The following is a 21488-nucleotide window of genomic DNA, read 5'->3' as shown; positions in this document are numbered from 1 at the left end:
AAAGGAATATACGCTATACAAATACAGGATGTGGAAATACATGTGGTGTGCTGCACCGCGCATGGTTACTGCGCTCTTTCCTTTCTGCAAAAAAAATTTTCGCATTAAAATTGTAATCCAACCGTTCGTCGTACAGCATTCCGGGTGATGTCATACGTGCGCGTGTGTGTCTGTGCTGTGTGTGTGGGAGGGTGTCCTTGGTTACCGGAATCAGAACCTAAACTCCACATTGCAGCGCTTCTATGTAAACTAACCGGGAAGCAATGGGGTCGTGCAGCGTCCCCGAAATGTATACCACCAGATACTCTGCGCATCAAAGACTTGCAGCTTAACAATTCTTCGAAACGTTAATATCAGAATTCTCAGGTTTGCTGCGAATATTCTTGCCAATCCGCAGGCCGAGGACGCCATTCGCAATGCCAGTATTGCTGCTATGAATGCGACAACGGTACCGGCGACGAACCAGAGCGCCTGGGAGAAGGCTGCGGGCCTCTTCCAGATCTGCATTACCTTCACCAACGAACGAAGGAATCAGGTTAGTTGCAAGAACAAAGAAGTCACTGGTGTAAGCACATCTGGTGCAAACGCACTCCCCGCGAAGGACGGTGCTTAATCTAGCTTCCGCTCTGTAAACTAGTTTCATCCGGATTGAACAACTGTCTCATTACTTAGTGGACACCCCAACCGCACCGATGAGGAAGAGAGAACGATGGGGATGAATGAAGAAAGAGGGAAAAAAATGCCGCAGTGGAGGACTCTGGAATAATTACGGCTACCTGGGGATCTTACAGCACACGGACATCTTTTGCGTTTCGCCTCCATCGAAACGTGACCACCGCGGTCGGGCTCGTACCTAACGGAGGGTCTACACATCGTTGTTTTGAGCAAAGAATAGAAGCGTAACTGGCTTCCTGGGTCAATGAAGAGCTCAGTTGCGGATTGAGGCACGTGGCGGTGGTGTCCGCCTACAATGTGAGGCAGTTACGCGCTTTTCATTTTTTCAATGAGTTTATTCACGGAGATTTTCGACTGCGAATAGAAAACGTGTAACCCTGTACACAGCGGAGAGGGTGGCTTTCTGGCCCTACGTGGTTGGGATCTAGAGGCCCTAGCAAATGTGGCGAGGGCTCTTTGTCACCGGGTGTATCTGTTGCTAAACTGTCTTCGTCGCCTCAGATGGCGCTGTTGTTCCGACGCGCGTCCTTTCTATCTTTCCTCTCGCATCTCTCTCTACTCTCCTACTGTCTGCATGTGGCAGTGATTGTGGCTCAGCTTGAGCCAGTGGACAGGCCCGTGCACTTTTTTTTCATTCTTCCTTCAGTCGCAACTACAACAACACACGGTTGCCGTTGCACCCCCTAAATTGCTTTTCCTAAATAGCTTGTACAAATCTATCACAGCTTTCGCTGTAAAAAATCGGCTATCTGTAGGCATCTGAAGATCCATGCATCGCCGGGTTCCATAGTGCAATGATATCTGGCGAACAAGAACGCTTTAACCATTAGCATATAATGGCCTTGCGATTCAGGTAAAGATGGATGAGGGTCAGGGAACATGCGCCCACAAAAATGAGCCTGCTTTCATCACGTGGTGCAGGAGCCCCTGGCCGGTTCGTTATAGGACCAAAACTGCGCTTTGCAGGTTCTCTGGACATGTTTCGGTGGTTTCTTTTTTCTCAACGGTTAAAGAATGCAGTCTTGGACTGTTAATTATTCAAGCTACTGAGTGTGCTGCTTGCGGTAACAATTGGGGACTCCTCGCAGAATGACATACTGGAGCCGTGGATGACAGCGCTCAACCTTGCCCCAACGAACCTGACGGCTCCCGTGGCGCTGGACCCCGTGGAGACAATGGTGCGGCTGGCTCTCGACTTGGGCTTTCCCGCACTCTTCGACTTCAAGCTCTTGTACAGATCATTCATCGAAGGAAAACGGGCCATGGAGGTGGGTGCACGTTTCGCTCCTTCACTCCGGGCTGTGATGCGTGCTGCAAAACATTCTTCCTAGCAAGCAAACATGCCCAACACACTCGAACGAATAATTTGAAAATTAGAAAGTTTTACGGAATCGTTATGGGAATATTGAAGACAATGGTCCATTCTTGTGATAAGCAGCAAAATCTGTTTTTTTAAAGTGTTTCCATCAATCACAACGAACAGTTAAGGCTCTCATATAAAACTAACGGTGAGCGCTTTGGAAAAAAATATACAACACTGCCATTGGATGATCTGCGGATATATTGATTGTTTTAGTGATATCTTATACTACATGAAAAATATTGTGTTCGTAAATGGTTTCCCGCTCAAAAATGTTTTTGTCCAGAATTGATGGGTATACGGAAACAAAAAGCAACAGATACGGGTAAAATTCAGGGTATAGTTACCAGGTCTGTCCACAGTAGTTTGCTGTGATATCCTTCGTCGAACGTCCTTGCCAAAATATGAGCACTGAGTGGACGTAGAAAACCAAAGTGGGTTCAGTCCAGAGGTGACATGTTGATACGAATGTCTGTCACAGTGTGAATGCACCAAGTAGTAGTGGTGTGATATTGTTACATCTGCACCATAAATGACACTTCGGGTAATGGTGTCCCCTGTGAATGTTACGTGTGATTATGGCAGTGAATTTTCTGCGAATATGGATGTCCTCGAGCCATTTCCGTTACACTTAAAACTCGATCTAACGAAACCGGATTTTAAGAAGTTCTCCATCGAACGAACAAATCTTAATTCCTCGGTAAGTACCCATAGGATTCAATGTTCTCATTAACCCGAAATAACGAAACAAACTGTCACTAAACCTCATTTAATGTACTTTTGTCGGGGACAACTGAGTAAAAAAGAGGGACGATTTCTCACTTATTTTGCCCACGATGTGTCGTAGCTTGTTGGCAGCGTGCCAGTACCGTGCCATGGCGGAGCACTCACCACTGTGCTAATAAATTAAATTTAATTAATTAGGCACCCCCAGTTGCCTGTCGACTCTACGGAGCTACGCGTTAGAGAGCACGGCCACAAAACCGCGCGCAGTGATACACCTTGATGTTCGAAAAGGGGCCAAGTAAACACGCTGGTTTTATTTTGACGGGGCTGCAAGCTGCGCTGCTGCACGGAACAACGGACTCGGCAGTAGGTGGCGCTTCCCACCTTAGCTTCGAATCCGCTTTACTAGATGGCGCTTCCATGAGCAAGTGCTTCAGGCCGCCTTCGCGGACTTATCATAAGCGCAGGCGCGGGTTATCGGCAAATGCGCTGCCGCAGTAAATTTTGGGTGCCGATACGTTATGAATTCATGTTTTGAAGGACGCAAAAATTTCTTACTCTATTTTACGAATTTCTCGATTTAACAAAATAATAATTCGCTTCTCTACACTTCGTTGAATAAAGTTTTAACTGTATATCTACCTAAGTCATTACGTCACCTATGCAGGCGAAAAAGTTTTCTCATCTACGGTGTGTGAGGTCTCTGAACGAGGATTCGCACTGCAGTGGTCATCAATATGCCCTGTCATCTAGAAGCTTTCCTTATGTAAACTGTAATTCGAGCTACCGTTATCCGAACGTTGTGCGTAATAAGACATTTAACAGGGGAAGTCCATGCCTCCACGTAATTATCGATCATGATTACCAGCAACAAAAGTACCTCGTGCAGGAGAAAGGCCTCTTACAAGGCTCTCTAAGTAGTCCTGCTATACGCCAGCAGTGGCCACCCCGCTCCAACAAACTTCCAAATCTCATTTGCCGACCTTAGCCGCTAACGCATCCATACAGTCCTTTAACTTCCCATGGAGTCCAGTGCTTACGCTTATGATCGTCGCAATTGTTTCTTCGCATTACATACCCTGCCCACGCCCACTTCGTTTTCTTAATTTCGGCTATAGCATTATTAACGTGCGGTTTGCCTATCTAACTGGTCCTTAAGGTTGTTGTTATAGTTCAGTTACAGTTAGGATGTTGTTTCATGACAAGAAGTCGGCGTAATAACATCACACTAACTGAGTTAGCGAGTGGCTAAGGCCTCCTCGTATTGGGCACATGTGTCTTCTTACAATCAGTAAGCGGCGTCCGCGTTTCGATAAAAGCTTCATCAAAACGCTGATTCGTACAAATATTTCAGTTACGCAAAATTCCCGACGTTAAAAGGGCGCTGGGGCCAGAGGAAAGTCACTCAACTAGGATTGATTACCGCATTATATTAACAAAAGAAAATACCTGCTTTTAAAAGAGCTTTTGAGAAGTATAAAACGCCAAACGACGACCAGGCCAAATAACACTGCGAGATGTCGCTCGCTTAAAGGCCTACTTGACCGAAATTCTGCCAACCGCAAAAAGGTTTTTTAATAGGGCACCCCCGCAGTATGTTACCCACAAAACATTACGTTCCAGTTTCAAGCAGTTAAGGCGCTAACACCACGCAAACATCAGCTCTTCACGCAATACCCGAGCAGAAAAAAAGGGCGCCATTACCACACGCCGGAAGTGACTCTTGTTTAAGACGGAGTCAGGATAGGTCCGCTCGATGCGGCTCGGACAAAGCGCTGATAGAGGTAGGGCGTGCAGCATTTTCCTCAGTACATACTGTTTACATGAAACAGCACATATGAAACCGCATAACGCACATCTTTAGTGGGATGAAACACCCAAGAATAAGTGATGATGATTACGGATTTTTATAGAACATAGGCATCTATGGCCAAAGAGCGCCCTGGCCCAAGGTATTTTTTTGATTTCTCAAGGTGGAATCAAAGACCCATTTCCAAAGCATTTCACCCTAAATAAACCCGAGCACAAGACCAAGGGAAACCTTGTAACCATTGTATCCCCGGTGAGTACCCGGCGGCACTGGGGATCGAACCCCGCACCTTCCGCATGCGAGGTGGATGCTCAGGCAAAGGCGCCCGTGTGCTGTGTGCTGTCTGTGCACGTCAGAAGATCCCCAGGTGGTCGAAATTATTCCGGAGCCCTCCACTATGGCACGTCTTTCTTCCTTTCTTCTTTCACTCCTTCTTTTACCCCTTCCCTTACGGCGCCGTTCAGGGGTCCCCCGAGATATGTGAGACAGTTACTGCGCCATCTCCTTTCCCAAAAAAACCAATGTTCAATTTTCAAACGTGTTTTATCTGCTGTGGTAGACAAGAAAACTCCTCGCGCAACCTCAGCGAAGGTGATCGCGCCGCGATGCTTGCGAGCTTTGTTCGCCTCGTCGTATTCGGCTACAGCTTGTGCAATGTTCGGAGATTGTGAAGGAAGCGGGCATAGTCAATGTCACCCAAGTGGAAAAAGTGCTCGTATTATGAAGTCGGCAAGTTTTCAGCGTCCACGCGTGCCGACAGCACGTGTGCATTGTGTAGTGCGTGCAACATTGTTTTTGTCTTGATAAAAAAAATTGACCTGCCTTCTTCTTTCCCTTCTCATTTTTCTCCCCCGTGGAAAGTGATTCGTGCCTTTGCATAGGAAATTGGACCAGGTGCCGTGAATGTGAGGCAAAGCAATAAAGACAGCTGGATGTCAAAAAAGGAAGAGAACTAAGCGCAGTGTAAATCGAAAGAATGTACAAGAAGCCACAATTGTGTCACAAAATAATTTTACATTTTTTCTCTTCGAGGACAGTGGCATCAATACGGTGCCGATAGCGGGCTGGATCACCTTTCCGCGGCACGCCCGTGCAGGCCACTGCGCGTTGCAACATACATGTCGGAGGCCACATCAAACCACTATCTAATCTGCGTCGGCGATCAAATGTCTATATATCTCTCGCTATCTTCATAAATTCCTCGGGTAATAACCAGGTGACGGGGAAGAAAAATTAGGCAGTGGCTTAGCTCTGGTTAAGCCTGGATATACGAGCGAAAAGCTTCAGTTATGCTTCGTCTGACGTCATGGTTATGGTTCGTAGCTTAGCTGGCATTGTATACATTGCTTATCTATAGGTGTAGACTTAGTTACTCAATGGCATATGTTTGCGAGTTAGACACGGCTCACGGTTCCACTCAACTCGACAAATGCTAAACTTAGCGTCTCACGCATACTGTCACTTACCGGCGTCAAATCTCGCAAGTGCCAAAGTCTTTCGCACACATCACAAACATGGACGAACGAGTTGTTCACAAAGTCTGTCATAAACACGCTAGTCACACTCGCACTTTCACTAATTCGTACCACGTGGTCGTTGTAATGGCGAGTCTTGGGATTTTCCTCTTCTGACTCTCTTTTTTCCTCTTCCTCACTCGTTTGGCTGCTGCTGGCTGAAGATGCGGCCAATACACGCTTTTCGGCTTCTTTCCGACGTCGTTTAGCAATGCTTATTTCCCGTTGTTCAGGCGTTTCGGCTGCACGTTTAGCTTTGGCTTTATCATTTTTTCGCTGTTCAGCACACTTCCAAGCGAGTACTTCTGGATCGGACGAATTTAGTTTCTCAGCTTTTCTGCGTAGTCTAGTAGCAGCCGCACTCTCCTTCCCTTCCATGTCGAGTGCGCACGCCTATTCTCCGGCAAGCGCATTATACAGCCTCCTTGCGCATGCACATGACGCACATGTCCAGTAGCGCGCGGCTGCGCCGAAAGGTCAGGCGACGGAGTTGGCGGCGGCGACGGCTATGGCAGCGGCGAGGAGTGACCACCTGCGCTGTGCGTGACGTCACTCGTTTTCGCGCATGCGCATAGCTAACCAGTTCGGCTCACGCAAAGCCCGGCTCTGACCCGCATAGTGTTCAATATGACACTGCGAACTTCACATATCTCCGCAGAACTTTATCGCCGAAAGAACGTCAACATAGACAAAAAAAAAGACAAACACTCGAATTTTACTGAGAGCAAAAACTGGCAGGAGTCTTCCGCTTTGTGCTTTTAACGTAGGCGCTTCCGCAAGAAAAAATTGGGAAATTGAAAATTGGTTTTTGGGGAAAGGAAATGGACCCGCCGCGGTGGCTCAGTGGTTAGGGCGCTCGACTACTGATTCGGAGTTCCCGGGTTCGAACCCGACCGCGGCGGCTGCGTTTTTATGGAGGAAAAACGCTAAGGCGCCCGTGTGCTGTGCGATGTCAGTGCACGTTAAAGATCCCCAGGTGGTCGAAATTATTCCGGAGCCCTCCACTACAGCACCTCTTTCTTCCTTTCTTCTTTCACTCCCTCCCTTATCCCTTCCCTTACGGCGCGGTTCAGGTGTCCAACCGTATATGAGACAGATACCGCGCGATTTCCTTTCCCCAAAAACCAATTATTATTATTAAAGGAAGTTGCGCAATATCTGTCTCAAATCTCGGTGGACACCTGAACCGCCTCTCAGCACATAGCACACGGGCGCTCACAGCTCACAGCACGCGGACGCCTTTGCGTTTCGCCTCCATCGAAACGCGGCCGCCTCGGTTGGGATCGAACTCGGGTACTCCGGATTAGTAGCCGAGCGCTCCTACCCGCTCTTTGAGTTGCACCACCTGAAATTTCATTACGCCCTATAACTGCGTCGCAAGCACCACAATTGGCATTGCTACTGAGCACTTCATAAGAGCATAAGGAACACTGGTGTTACTGCGGAGAATCATTTGCTGAAGGCTGCGGGATTAGCACTGTTTGCCCAAATGTTTTACCAGTGATGCAACAGCAACGACTTCGGTTTAAGTTGATTCATTTACCGAGCTCTGAGAACGCAAACTTCTAATAAAGAACTTGTTTTTTTTATACGAACACTTTTCGTGCCACGGTTTATCGGGGTTTGACGTCCCAAAGAGACTCATCTATGAGAGCGCCGTATTGAAGGGCTCCGAAAATTTCGACCACCTGGAGTTTTTTAACGTGCGCTGAAATCGCAGGGTACACGGGCCTCTAGAATTTCGCCGCCATCGACATTCGACCGCCGCGGAGAGGATCGAGCCCACTTCTTTTTTTTTCTGATATGCGTCAATATAATCTCTGAAGGCAAACTTTGGAACTGAGGTTTGCAGAACTAACCGACTGGGTACTTCGCTCCACTCAGGAATTCCTAAAGTAATTGCTCTGCTTAAACCTCTGCCCAGAGGCAATATCGGCTCTTGGCAGAGAAGGCCAATTTGGGATCTTCTACAGAATTAAGTTCCTCCGACGTTACCACTGCATTTGCAGGCTTTGTGAGTTGTAAGGAACCTGAGGGATTTCTTCTGGGCCAAGCTGTTTGCCTCGTTGTGCGTAGCCAATTTTCCAGAAATCTTGAAGGTATGATGAACTCCGTCCCCATCCATAACAATTCGGACTACCACGAATTCTTAGAAGCAAACTCGTCGACCTCCTTACTTTTGAAAAGGGGTGTAGATTCGCATTCATACCTCTCTATGGCATGCCGGTGTCTCTGCAATCTGTCACTTTGTCACACTGCTGCGGGCAGCTTTGTACCTTAAGGATACGGATGCATAGGAGGAACCCCTGCATTGCACCCTTACTCGCTCTTTCTGTCACTGCTCTCCGATTTGAGGCGCATAATAAAGTTTACTTTCTCTATCCCTGCATCAAAGAAAACAGCTGTGGCAGCAACACCGGCAGAGTAAGGAAAGTTATTTCTTCTAATATTTGACAATCATTTCCACGTGTACCTGCTCGAGACGCTATCAAACCGAGCAAGAGGTTTTGCTGATCGCACTGCTGTATGCAGCATCGACTGAGGTGGCGGCTCTGCTAACACTCGCAAGAATTTCCAAGGAGCCATTGCGGCCATCCCACGATGCCTACAGTATCTTAACCAACCCTTGAAAGGCACTTAGTTGTGTCAGTTGAGCAATCTTCTCAAACACATAATAGTTTTGCTCTGTGGTCTTCTTTAACACAACGCACCTAAGTGAACAGAGTGTCCTATATTCTAAAGAAGTAAAATTTGTTGAGTGCATCGATTACACATGAAGTCAACCCGGTGGCAGGAATAGGCAATTTTTTTATAGTTGAGTAAGATTAGGATGGATCCACCCGATGTATAGCATGGAACAAGCAGCCACGATGTGTAATCATGATTGTTTCTTTCTCTTTTTCTCCTTACTCGTTGTGCAGATCACGACTAGCTACATCTTCGAAGCGTGGCTCACGAAACGCGCCCGAGTGCTCCAGCGGGGACAACGGAGACTTAAGAGCTGGTTCAGAAGCTGGTTTTTCATATTCCCCAGTTTCAGGAACGAGAGCAATGCCACGCTGTTGTATCTCTACGACGAAAAATGTAAGCGCATACCGTTGTTTGTTTTCTATTGACCTCCACGCCTTCAATATCACGCTTTGCTCAGTAGAACTCCTCGATAGGATGTACTCGACAATTATCGTTGCGGTGAATGAAAAATTAAAGCATCGGCTGTTGTCTGCTCCGTAACGCTCTGTAGTGAACGAAAGGGGTCCATATGCTGTTGAGGTGATAAAACTGTTGAGCCAGGCACATGTGCAGGGATTGGCGGACTACGGTAGCTGTTCAGCGCGAACAGGTGCCGCACCCTGCCGTTGCGCACAGTGCTATATATTTACCGCTATTCTTTCTGCCTGCCCCTCACCTCTGGGAAACATTATTTTCCTTTTTTTTCTCTGCCCACACTAATATATATCTCCTCACCTCTTTCATTTCATTTCTCCAGTCCGCCTGCTATCCCTTCATTTCCGCTGCCACAGCTCAGATGCTTCCAGTATCGATGGCAGATGCCGGGGCCAGCAAAAAAACTTTTCTTTCCTTTTTACTATTATTTTAAATAAACCACACCTACTACTAATACTGTTTTCTTTTGCATATCCAGTTAGTGCGCTTTCCTTTTCCTTGAACCAATTTGAGTTATTTTCGCCAGACGTTTTTCCCGCGCCCGTCGTCTTCGCTTCGGAGCAGGCTGCTTAGACGCACCTCTATTCATCTATTCTTTTCAATTTTAATTTCTTTGGCTTCTTTTATTCGCACAACGAAGCGATGTCCAACCTTTATATCAACACGTCAGAGCGAGAGTCGAGTCGATTATTCAAGGAGATAGCGGGTTTTAAAAGAGAGGGGGAGCAGTGAAACATCCTGCATTCCATTCCTGGATGCTTGTACATTTTCGTTCAAAAAGTGGGCTCAGGTCAACTTCCATCCTGGTGATGTGAACACTCTTACAACGGCCCCGTTAGAGCCAGTCGCCCATTCACTTTTCCTTCCATTCTTTCTTCGTATACAGCCACTTTACACATACATACATGAAATGCAAAAGACGCCCGAGTCCTTTTTAGGACGTGTTTCCCCTAGGTGTCGAAAACTTCAGTTGGCGGAAATTTATCCACAATTCTGCGGTGCCTCTTTCTCTTATTTACATAGAGAGAGAAAACCTTTATTTCCACCAGAAATGGTGGGGGTTAACACCTCGCGGAACGCATGTAGGTGACCAGAGGTTGTCTGCAACCGCACACTAAGGACTAGTGGACGAACTTTGCACAGCCTCAGTCGCCAGATGGATTATGGAGCGTTGTAGCTTTAGATCGGGGCATCACAGCGTGGTCTCCCACATCGTTTTATTTCTCAATTTGCCGTCCCCTGGGGGTGCGTGCACTGCAATATTATATTGTCTAACGTGCCTATTGCACCGCAGGATTTTCATTCAGCGTCTCTCTCGTCTGAGTCATGCTTCTCTATAAGGAATACATACCGTTCCCTGCCTGCAGGCGCCGCCAAGTGCGGGCCTCCGAAGGGCCGAGTGCTCTGTAGGGGGATGCGTAGACCCTCCTTCCGAGCTTGAAATGTTCGGTTTTTTCGTGGAATGAATCCAGGGTGTCTTTTGAATCGCTAACGTCTGGCGGCGACGCGGCTCCCCGGAAGAGAGATGCTCGGGCGAGCCTGTGCACTGCCTCGCTGCTGGACAATTCTGCGTGAGCTGGTGCCCAAATCAGGGAGATCCCCCGGTCGAGCGTTCCTTCCTCTAAGATCTCTCTCGCTTCTAGCGACATTCTACCTCTACTGTAGTTCCTGATGGCTGCCTTACTATCGCTAACCACGTATCTGTCCTTGGTGCTGGTGCAGGCGAGCGCTATCGCCACTTCTGCTGCGGATGTGACGTCCTCGCCGGTGCCCGTTTTAAGGACCGCGGCTTCGCCGAGTTCGTCGACGACGGCGGATGCGGAGTTGCCGAGTATTTCTAGCGGCGTCTCTGTACGCTACTATTTCGGGGGGGTACCCAATTTTGTCGCCAAAAACATAGCTCGGTGCTTTCTCCTCTCCTCGTCGTGCTAAGGGTGCATGTTCCTCGGGATTGGGGTAACAGTGAGGAACTTTCCAAGTTCTGCCCGGATGCCCGCTTTTTCTTCTTTCGCACTTCTATCGATCTGCAGACCCACCCATTCGAGGATCTGCCTTCCTGCCTTGGTTTGGGTGAGTTTCCAGCTTGGCTGTTCGCGTCGCCTCAGCAAGTTCTACTCAAGTGTTGCTTACCCCCATTTTGCGGAGTAGCTCCGTGGAGGAAGATATTGAGAGCCCGAGGGCTCTCTTTATGCATTTTCTTATGAGGGTCTCTAGTTTGTCCCTCTGCGCCTTCATTATGTCCAGGAATGTGGTGGCGTAGCAGATTCTGCTCAGAATAAAAGCGTTGACTAGCCTTAGCAGGCTGCCCTCTTTGAGTCATTTCCATCTGAACGATATGCGTCTAAATATTCCCACCACCTGCTCAGCGTGCGAAGCTAGTTTCGCGATCGTGGTGTGGTTGCTGCTTGTTCTTTCAGTTATCATGCCCAAGATTCTCATCTCTTTAACCTGTGGAACCTCCGCGCCGTCTACTACCCCTTTAATGTCCCTCAGGGGGGTACTCTTCCTAGCGCGCGGTGTGACCACCAGCAATTCTGATTTCTGTGGCGAGAAGCGGAGTCCCTTGCTTCTAACGTGAGCGGCAATGATGTGGGCCGTGGTCTGCTCTCTATTTAGGCATCGCTGCCTTTCTTGATCCAGACATTTATGTCCTTGGTGTATATGCTGACGTTTAATTCCTTTATCAGACTTAACTTGCGGGGCAAGTCCCTCATTACTAAGTTAACAGGAAACGGGGACAACACAGCTCCCTGTGGGATGCCTCTGTTGCCCAGCCCGATTCTCTCCGACTCTAAGCACTGGAATTCTATGGTTGCCGTCCTTTCGGATAGGAAGGCCTTTACGTAGTCGAATGTTTTTTGACCTACGTTGATGTCCGAGAGGCCATCGAGGATGGCCGCGTGACTCACGTTGTCGAAAGCCTTGGTAAGATCTATGCCGAGAATGGCTTTGGTGCCTCCGGCATTCCTCTGATCAATAATGTCGTATCTAAGCCTCAACATTGTATCTTGGATGCTTAGCTCTTCTCTGAACCCGACCATCTCGTGAGGCCAGATACTGTTGTCTTCAGCGTATTTATTGAGGCGGCTCTGGATCACTTTTGTAGCGTAAACTACACTGGCCGAGGTTCCCCAGTTTCGCGTGCATCCTGGAGAGCCGTGCTGCGCATGCACGAGGAGCATTGACGTCACAAAATTAAGTAAAAAAGCCCTGTGTCGAAGCTCGGAATCAAACCAGGGCCTCTGGCGTTTAAAGCGAAGACGCTACTACTCCGCCACAAGCTCGACGTTTAACCGTGAATAAAGGCGCAAAGTAAATAAGCGCAGGTATTCGACATAAGGAAGTTTAATATGGAGAATCGAGCATGCTCTAAAGAATGGAGGTAGCCTAAAAGCGGTGAAAAGGAAACTAGGCATAGGGGAAAACCAGTTGTATGTGTTAGGAGACGAGGAGGGCAATGCCATTAGCAATATGGATAAGATAGTTAAAGTAGCCGAAGTAGCCGAATGTGGTGGAGCACATATGGGAGGTTCTCTCAGATCATGAATAGCAGGTTGCCAATATCCCTCAAGAGAAAAGTGTATAACAGCTGTATCCTACCGGTACTCACCTACGGGGCAGAAATGCGGATGCTGACGAAAAGCGTTCAGCTTAAGTTAAGGACAACACAACGAGCCATTAACGTTAAGAGACCGGAAGCGGGCATAGTGGGTAAGAGTACAAACGCGGGTGAATGACACCCTAGTCGAAATCAAGAGAAGGAAATGGTCTTGGGCAGCGCATGTAATGCGAAGGCAAGATAACCGCTGGTCCTTAAGGGTAACGGAGTAGATTCCAAGAGAAGGCAAGCGTAGCAGGGGGTGGCAGTAGGTTAGGTGGGCAGTTGAGATTAAGAATTTTGCGGAGATAAGGTAGGTGGTGGTGGTGAATAACATTTATTGGCTGGAAAAGAGTATTTACAGGGAGGTATGATTGGACCGACCCATAAGGGGCCGGTCCTCACAAACACTAGGTGGAGTCCCTAGTACGGGACCCCAGTGGCGTCAGCCGCTGCCCGGGCACGCTCAACCAAGGCCTTTTGAGCCTGTAGGTCAGAGCAGCCGAGCAGGGTCGCCTCCCAATCCTCCAGGGTGGGGTTGGGATGAGGGGAGGTGGCAGGGTTGGAGGGACAGGCCCACACTATGTGGTAGATGTCCGAAGACTTCTCCGAACAGTGCGGACAGCTGCCTGAGAAAGAAGGGTCAAAATGTTTGAGAGCTGCCGGGCACACCAAAGTATTAGTATAAAGGCGGAGCAGAAGCTGCTCCTCCGCCTTTGAGAGGCCTTTACACGGGTGCGGATAAAGGCTGTGGCCAGATTGATAGAGTAAAACAATGTCTTGGAAAGAGTAAGCCGGAGTGAGTTCGAGCTCCTGATCGTCGGTGTGGGAGGGGAATGCCCGGTGATAAAGCGCGCGGGCGGCGGCGTCAGCTGCCTCATTTCCCTCAGGGCCCATGTGAGCAGGAGCCCAAACAATACTCTTGTGAGCGGGGTCCCAGGTGTAGACGCTGTTTTGGAGAAGGCGGTAGGCTAGGTACGGTACCCAGCCCTGCTCAACGTTCCGACAGGCCCCTCGCGAGTCGGAAATTGTTCTGGAATTGGGATGAGATGCAGCCAATGCTATGGCGACCTCCTCCGCGTGCGTTATGTCACGGGCTCGAAAAGCAAGGCCGTTCACTGTTTTTGATTGGTGGACCACTGCGGCCGTGTACCACCCGCCGTGGTGGGGGCCGGAGGCGTCCACGTAGAATACGCCGGGTTTCGATCCATAGTGGCAGGCCAGGGCTTCCGCCCGCGCCAGGCGCCGGCCATTGTGATCCTCACGGGTCATGTTCGCGGGAAGAGGGCGCACGTGGAGGGCGCATCTCCACTGGGATGGAATGCGTAGGCGCTCTTCCATGAGAGTGGTGTGTTGGATATGTAGTCGGGCAAGGAGGTGGCGACCCGACGATGTCTTCGAGAGACGTGTATATTGGTTGGTCAAGTGGGCTTCCCGGAGATCCCAAAACGTGTTACCCATACCCAGCCCCAGGGGACGCTGGGTGGAGATGTTCACGGGGAGGTCCAGGGCCCGCCTAATAATTTTGCGGAGGATGACTTCGAGTGCATCCTCGTCTTGCTTCCGCAGGTGGAGGTACGGTGTCGAATATAGAATTCGACTGGTTACAAATGCATCCGCCAGCCGCAAGGCGTCCTTGCATCGTAACCCCCGCGCTTGTTAGAAACCCGCCGTACCATGTGGCCCACCTGGTCCCCCTGCTTACGGAGTATGGTCAATGTCGTTTCTGACCGTTTGTGTTGATGTATAAGGAGCCCCAGTACCCGGACTTCAACATTTTCAGGGATTGGACCTGTCTCAAGAGACAATGCAATTTTGGCTGTGCACTTTGGTGAGGGGCGTATGTGGACAAATTCAGACTTTTGGGGGGAGCATTGGAGGCCGCAGCGGCGAGCATAACGGTTCACTATGGTCGCCGCCTGCTGCAGGTTGGCCTCAATGTCTCCGAGGGAGCCCTGCGAGGCCCACAGGGTGATGTCATCGGCGTACAGCCCATGCTGCACACTTGCGACAGCACCCAGCTGGGCCGGCAGTTGCATCATAGCCAGATTGAACAACAGGGGAGAGAGCACCGCGCCCTGAGAGGTACCCCTGGTTCCTAGATGAAAAGGACCATGATCCTTATCCTGGATTCGAATGTAAGATTGCCTGCCTGTCAAAAATTGCCGAATGTATTAGAAGTCGTTTCTGTCGCCGTTAGTTTGAGCGAGGTGGGTGCAGCTGGCAAAGGACAGGGTTGTTTGGAGAGATACAGGAGAGGTCTTTGCCCTGCAGTGGGCGCAGTCAGGCTTATGATGATGATGATTGTATTGACGCATCGCTATTTTATTAGTCGTTTTCTTGAGCCTTAGCTCTTTCTTCAGTTTCGCTCCATCATCGTCGGTGTCAGCTTTGGCCTTGACAGCGCACAATGTAACGAAGGCGATGAAGACAAAGTGTCAGCCGCGCATGCGCCATCGCTGCTATAGCCCGCGGACTAGCCTCCGCATGAGCTTAAGGCCCCCGCTGATGTTTCCCTACCGAGCTGGCTTAGCTGTCCCGTATATATATGGTCCCTTCACCATCACAAAAACACTTCTTAAAATTTAATTTTTTCAATCACTCAGCTCTTCTTACTTTGGTCCCCAGTTCTAGCAGCGTCGGTGTACACGCCGTCCCCAGAACAGATCTTGGCATCGCGATAAGACGATGCCCGCCAGAAACTACATGGCGTGCTAACGTTTTGACGGGAGGGCCGGCGGCGATGGCTCGTTCGGCAAACTTTGCATTGAGCCAAGACCCTGATGCGGTCGGCTGCCGCATTGTATGCATAGTCGCGTTTGCATGAGCCCGACAGAATGCGCCTTGGGTCGATTTTCTGAGAGAAAGAGCAGGTTCCAAGAAGGAAACACGTGACTCCTCTGCTCTCTTCCTCGACATTTGTGCATTTTTCCTAAAAAATGCACTGGAGTCGACTTCTGTCTCATTCATATAAAGGTGACTTGTGATGAGAAAGCCGAAGACACTGAGTGTAAGGGGCACGGCACACAAGGCAACCCGTGTTGCAGTGCATGCTCTCGATCATCGGAGGGTAGCCTGGCTGTTTAGGCTGGAACAGTACAAAAATTCGTTGCTCGCACCACGCACCGAACGCGCAAACATTCGCGATACATAATTGTAACCCACCTGTGGTGAGTCCTATTTTCTTCACAATTAGATTTAGTTTAGAGATAGCATACCATAAACTCTTTGCGCAGTTCAGAAAAGTTGCCTTTCGTGCCTTCTTCAGGCTTGAGCAAAATAGTTTAGATGAATTTATCTTGCTCTGGGAAAGAACAGGTGTAGCCTGTTGTCAACGCCGATAGGCAGTGTCGTACGCAGTAAACGATGTCTAGCCACTTAGTTATTTCAAAAAGACAGTATTGAGTAGTGATAAAGTTCATCAGCAAAGAGGTTCCTTGAATATCCAAGACCTGCATCATTCAGATCATGAATAGTGGGTAACTGCAGAAATGGTACCGGTTTCCGACGTGAGAGTCTCCTTATCCGCGGGTTCAAGCTATTCGCGGTCAAGTGAGCACAACTCCAGCTCTAACCTTCTCTGAAGGCACCTGTGGCTTACGTGTTAAGTAATCTCTGTGAACGCAACACGTCTTCTTCGCAGTGGTAACGACACTAAGAAGACACGTGAATAGCGCCACCCCGTTCATCACCGCCCCCATAAAGGACATGGGCAACTACACTGCGCCTTACATAACATCAGGTGAGTGCTGGCTTTCCTGAGCTGTGATAACTTTTTTGTAGCGGGAGCTACACTAGGCTACCAGTCGAGCATTTCGCGGTACACGCGAGAGGCCAGTTGTGTGCATGCGGCGTCACCGTGGCAAATGGGGAGGAGTGGGTGCGCCGCGCGCTTCGTCACCTCTTTCTTCCGGAGTCCCTCCTTTATCCCTTTCCTTATGGCGCGGTTCAGGTGTCCGCCGATATTTGAGACAGATACTGCGCCGTTTCCTGTCCCCCAAAACCAATTTAACCTTGCGGCCGCGGTCCGCGGTGTCTGTCTCCACGGCAGGCGTCGCATGGATCACACCTACCGTTCCGCTGAACGCGTCAAAGTGCACCGGCGTAATAAAGGAGGGACTGAGAGAAGAAAGGAGGAAAGAGGTGCCGTAGTGGAGTTCTCCGGAATAATTTCGACCACCTGGGGATCTTTAACGTGCACTGACATCGCACAGCGCACGGACGCCTTAGCGTTTTGCCTCCATCGAAACGCAGCCGCCGCGGTCGGGTTCGAACCTAGGTACTCCGGATCCTGGACCGCAAGGATTGACCTTGTCTATCTGAGAGAAAGCAACCACTCTAAATACTATGTAGGCAGCATTGAGATAACTGCGTGTTAATTTAACGATCATCGAGCAATGTTAATCTAGTCAAAACAATTGAATAGATAAATGTGTCTCACCGAACACTTCTTCAGTGCTTAACATTTTAGTCACAACAACAGACTCAACAACATTCGTTGACTCAACAGCGGGGAACTACAGCTCTCGCTACGTATATCCTGGCATAGCTGAGCTAAGCCACTGCCATTTTTTTCCCAGGCGGTCATTGCTATTGGTCTGTAGAAGCTTAAGCAATGTGCAGTTGTAAGCAATATCAGCGGGGAACAAGGTTTGAGCATCTGGCTTTAACGTAGGACGTAAACCCTAATGTTCAAGCAATGAACGATAATCTCTCAAAGTTATGATTAAGCAGTGCGCCTTAGAAGTAGGTGGTAGGATGGTTAGACAATATACCACGAAGCTCTCTTAGGAAACGAAAGATCTTTAGAAACGCCGAAGTATGAAAGCATCTCACCAATAAATACCAATAAAAAAATAATATAAATGGCAGAGCCATTGAAGTTAATCAAGAGAATGTTGTATGCCCTCAAGAACAGAGGTAGCCTAAAAGGAGTAAAGACAACTAGCCACAGAAGTAGGCATAAACAAAAATGTGATGTGAGCGTAAAGTGACAAAGAAAGCAATGTCATTAGCAATATATACTAAACAGTTAACGTAACCTACGACTTTTACAAAAATCTGTAAAGTAGCCAATCTCATGAAGACGTTAATGATGAAAGAGGAAGTAGTGTGCAGCAATGGCACACCCTGTCAGTAACGAGAGAGGAAATAAATAAAGCCGTCGGAACAATGAAAAGGGTGAAAGCTGCTGTTGAGGATTAGGTAGCAGCAGATCTCTCGAAGAATGGTGAGGAGATTCTACTAGAAAACAAGCCAACCTGCCAACCTGTATCTGCAATGCCTTATGACTTCGAGTGTACCAGAAGCTTGGAAAAACGCTTATATTATCATAATTCGTAAGAAAGGAGATGTCCAGGAATTGAAAAATTACAAACCGATCAGTATACTGTCCGTTGCCTACAAGTTATTTACTAAGATAATCGCTTATACAGTCAGGACAGCCTTAGACTTGAAGCAACCAAAAGATCAGGCAGGGTTTCTTAAACTTCTACCCGAGAGTAAACCATTTTCCTACCATCAATCACATGATAAACGCGCAGAATATAGCCAGCCCTTACATATAGCCTTCATAGATTATGAGGGAGCACTCAACTGAGTCTAAACTTTAGCAGTCATTTAGGCACTACGGAATCAATTTGTAGATGAGCCTTATGCAAAAATACTGGAAGATAGCTATAGCGGCTATAACCAAACAGTTGTGTTGACGGGCCAATGATTCCTTCCGCCGTCGCACAACCCTAAATCCGCCTCGAGCTGCAAAAACCCGCTTTGGTCGAAAACCTTTTTCCCAAGCATTTCTCCCCAGAAAAGCCGAGCACCAGGCCGGGGGAAGTCTCGCACCCATTATAAAACAGGTGGGTATCCGGCGGCATTGGGTACTGGGGATCGAATTCGGCACCTCCCGAATGCAAGGTGAATGCTCTATCCCAAGGACACCGCTGCCTGTCGTCACTGTTGTGACGACCGATTTAAGCAATGTTTATTGGCACATATTGGCACATGTTGGGTTTCTGTGAGGTAGGTATAAGCTGGGGACCTCTAGCCTAGACACTCGTTAAAAGGGAATGGATTGTAGTAGCGTTCAAACGTTGAAGAAACACTTGCCAGATCCACCTAATCTTTCTTCTACCCATTTGTTTCACCACGTTATTTTTAATGTGAAAGCGTTATAGGGCTTCATCGACCATGACTCCCGGTGGTTTTGACCAACAAAAGACAAATAAAATTCATTCTTAAGGCTCGGGAAATTTAACGAAGGACCTTCAGAACGCGAGGCGAGCACGCATCCCATAAGCCACAAAACCGCTTTACTGTTTTGGCAAGTAAAGGTGAATCTAGTGTATGCGTTTCCTTACGACTTTTTGCTAATGAGTATGTTTGTCATTAGAAAGGAAGGCATCTTTAATGAACGCCGCAACAGAGCTCCTTATGAGACAAAGCTTTCGCATTCAAAGCACGTATAGTCTAAAGTGCTCTCCGTAAATTTTTTAACTCGCCATATCACGCACGCGCTCAAGAACGTTTGATGAACCGACCGACGGTTTTATATAAATAGTGTCCTTGCTCGTGATGACATCAAAATAATAGTGCCATACTTTATCAGTCTTTAAGCGTCTCCTCACTTGGCTTTGCTACGAAGTGAACAGTGCGCATGCTAACGTTCGATTCTCGGCAATACCACCAAGACAAACACCACTACGTGGTGGCAATGGTGTGATGGGAGGATGGTGTCCACACTGTACTTCTTCCTTTTGCAGCGCGGTGGACCGACCTGCTCTCCAGATACACCAACGGAACGTATAAAGCCGATACCAAGATCCGCTTCCAGAAGCAGTTGCTCCAAGCCCTGGGGGAGCTCCTAGGAGCCCCTGACTGGGGCCCACGCGGGCTGCGAGCCGTTATGTCGTGGTTGTTTCTCGACTTCTTCCTTCCTTATACGTCGGGACAACAGCTAGTGTTCTTCTCCAGCAACCGGCCTCGTCCGCTCATTTGCTACGACCATGTCTCCGAGCTCATGGAGTTCGCCATCACCAGCCGTCTCCTCCGATCTAGTGAGTCATCGTGGTATTCAGTGACGTTATGTTCCGGCCTTGTGGCCCGCTGAAAACTCTTTAGAAACGCATTCGAAAACTCAGATAGTGATTCGAGATGGGTGGGTGCAATATCGCTACAAAGCCAGCAAGAAGTGAGTTTTTACGCTGTTGTGCAGTGGCTTTCTGAAGCAGTCCTTCGGAAACTAGGGCCAGAAGCTATGCAGTGACATGCTCTAAACCTCGGGCTGCTGATGTGTCACAAGAATTACATGGAGACACAAAATTCTACCTGTCTAGTTTCCTAGGCGCCGGGGATTTGGTCTATAGTCTTGTTCCTCCATCAAAACCCATTGCCCACAGGGCTATTGTTAGAACCCTTTACATTTGAGCCATTTTATCCGGAAGCTCTTCGGCACCAAGATAGGGGTTTTTAAAATTGCAATTTTTTAAAGAAACGTTAAGCTAGAAATGAAGATGTGGGCACCGTACAACGATACAGATGCGTTATCAGGTTCATTACAATTGTTTGTCTCAAAAGCACCAGAAGATCCTTGCTACCATATATTAATCTGTTGCTTTTGGAAATATTTTAGGGACTGCACTTCAGTTCCTGCCTCTACGAACCCTGATTATCGCTGACGGAATGGCCCGTGCCAGATTTTTTAGAATTCTTTGGGAGCGAAGTGATTGGTCATTCTCAGGAATTGTTGTCATCATGACTCTTTTTTGCAACAGATACGCACTTGTTGGTAAACTGCACCGACGTGGCGCCGTTGGTGCATCTGCGCAGGAGTGAGCGCGAATGCCTTGAGACAATCGGCGGACATGTTTTCCGAGGTCCGCGCCGCCCTCCGGTTGACCTTGGACGGCTCCACTTGGCTCACGGGCGCAGCGCGCAACGTGGCCTTGCAAAAGCTGGCCAAGATGCGGGCCCGCATTGGGGGCCCTGGCCAGACACTGGACGAAGCCTTCGCGAACCAGCACTATGGTTAGTGGTTCAGCCCAGCCGTCTCATGTGACCCCGTGCAACGTCAACGGTGTCAGTAGGAAGCTAATTAGTGTTACTATTTTCAGCCGCCCTTTCCATTTCCGATTCAAAATACATTTTTTTTTCTTTTAATGAGCATTTAAAGATGTCGAGAAACCCAATGTGCTATTTTCCCATCGCACAGAACCGACATTTTTTTTTTGAGGTACGCACAAAACGTTGTAGCAAATGCCACAATCTTTCTAATTCTAACAGTGGAACATCAGGATTTGTCACCTGAGCAGTAAAGGATCATCAAAACATTTTCTATTTCAACAATGCGTGTGATACTAGCAATTTAAGAAAGCATTATCACTCTTGTCGAGGTCTCTCTCCATGTATAAAGTGACGGACGTTCTGGCCAGCTTGTGGTTTTCAGAACGGTTACTTAATCCATTCGATATTTTGGCTTAAAAAACGCATAATTTGCGTCATGTACAACCTACTTCAAGCGCAGATATCGCCGCAAGATATTGCTGCTTTCGAGGAAAATCCGCTGGCTGACGACGTACAGAATCGATCATACTTGTCTAGAGCGCTCGGGCGGTGTGCTGCGGAGCAAATGAAGTGAAACGT

The 21488-nt window shown here is 48.5% G+C and overlaps 1 protein-coding gene and 1 pseudogene across 1 annotated transcript in view; one reads left to right on the top strand and one right to left on the bottom strand.

Annotated features, from left to right (window-relative positions):
* Nucleotides 1-21488, top strand: part of LOC144108362 (endothelin-converting enzyme 1-like) — a 39542-nt gene that overhangs the window by 8052 nt on the left and 10002 nt on the right. Inside the window, exons 4-9 of the mRNA XM_077641615.1 lie at nt 398-535; nt 1764-1943; nt 9007-9169; nt 16492-16590; nt 19610-19903; nt 20676-20873. Coding sequence (XP_077497741.1) covers nt 398-535; nt 1764-1943; nt 9007-9169; nt 16492-16590; nt 19610-19903; nt 20676-20873 — 1072 coding nt within the window. The remainder of the gene's footprint in view (nt 1-397; nt 536-1763; nt 1944-9006; nt 9170-16491; nt 16591-19609; nt 19904-20675; nt 20874-21488) is intronic.
* Nucleotides 13272-14890, bottom strand: LOC144107261 (uncharacterized; annotated as a pseudogene).

Source organism: Amblyomma americanum, chromosome 10, assembly GCF_052857255.1.
Source record: "Amblyomma americanum isolate KBUSLIRL-KWMA chromosome 10, ASM5285725v1, whole genome shotgun sequence".
Lineage (NCBI taxonomy): Eukaryota > Metazoa > Arthropoda > Arachnida > Ixodida > Ixodidae > Amblyomma > Amblyomma americanum.
This window is presented reverse-complemented; position numbering and strand designations above follow the sequence as displayed.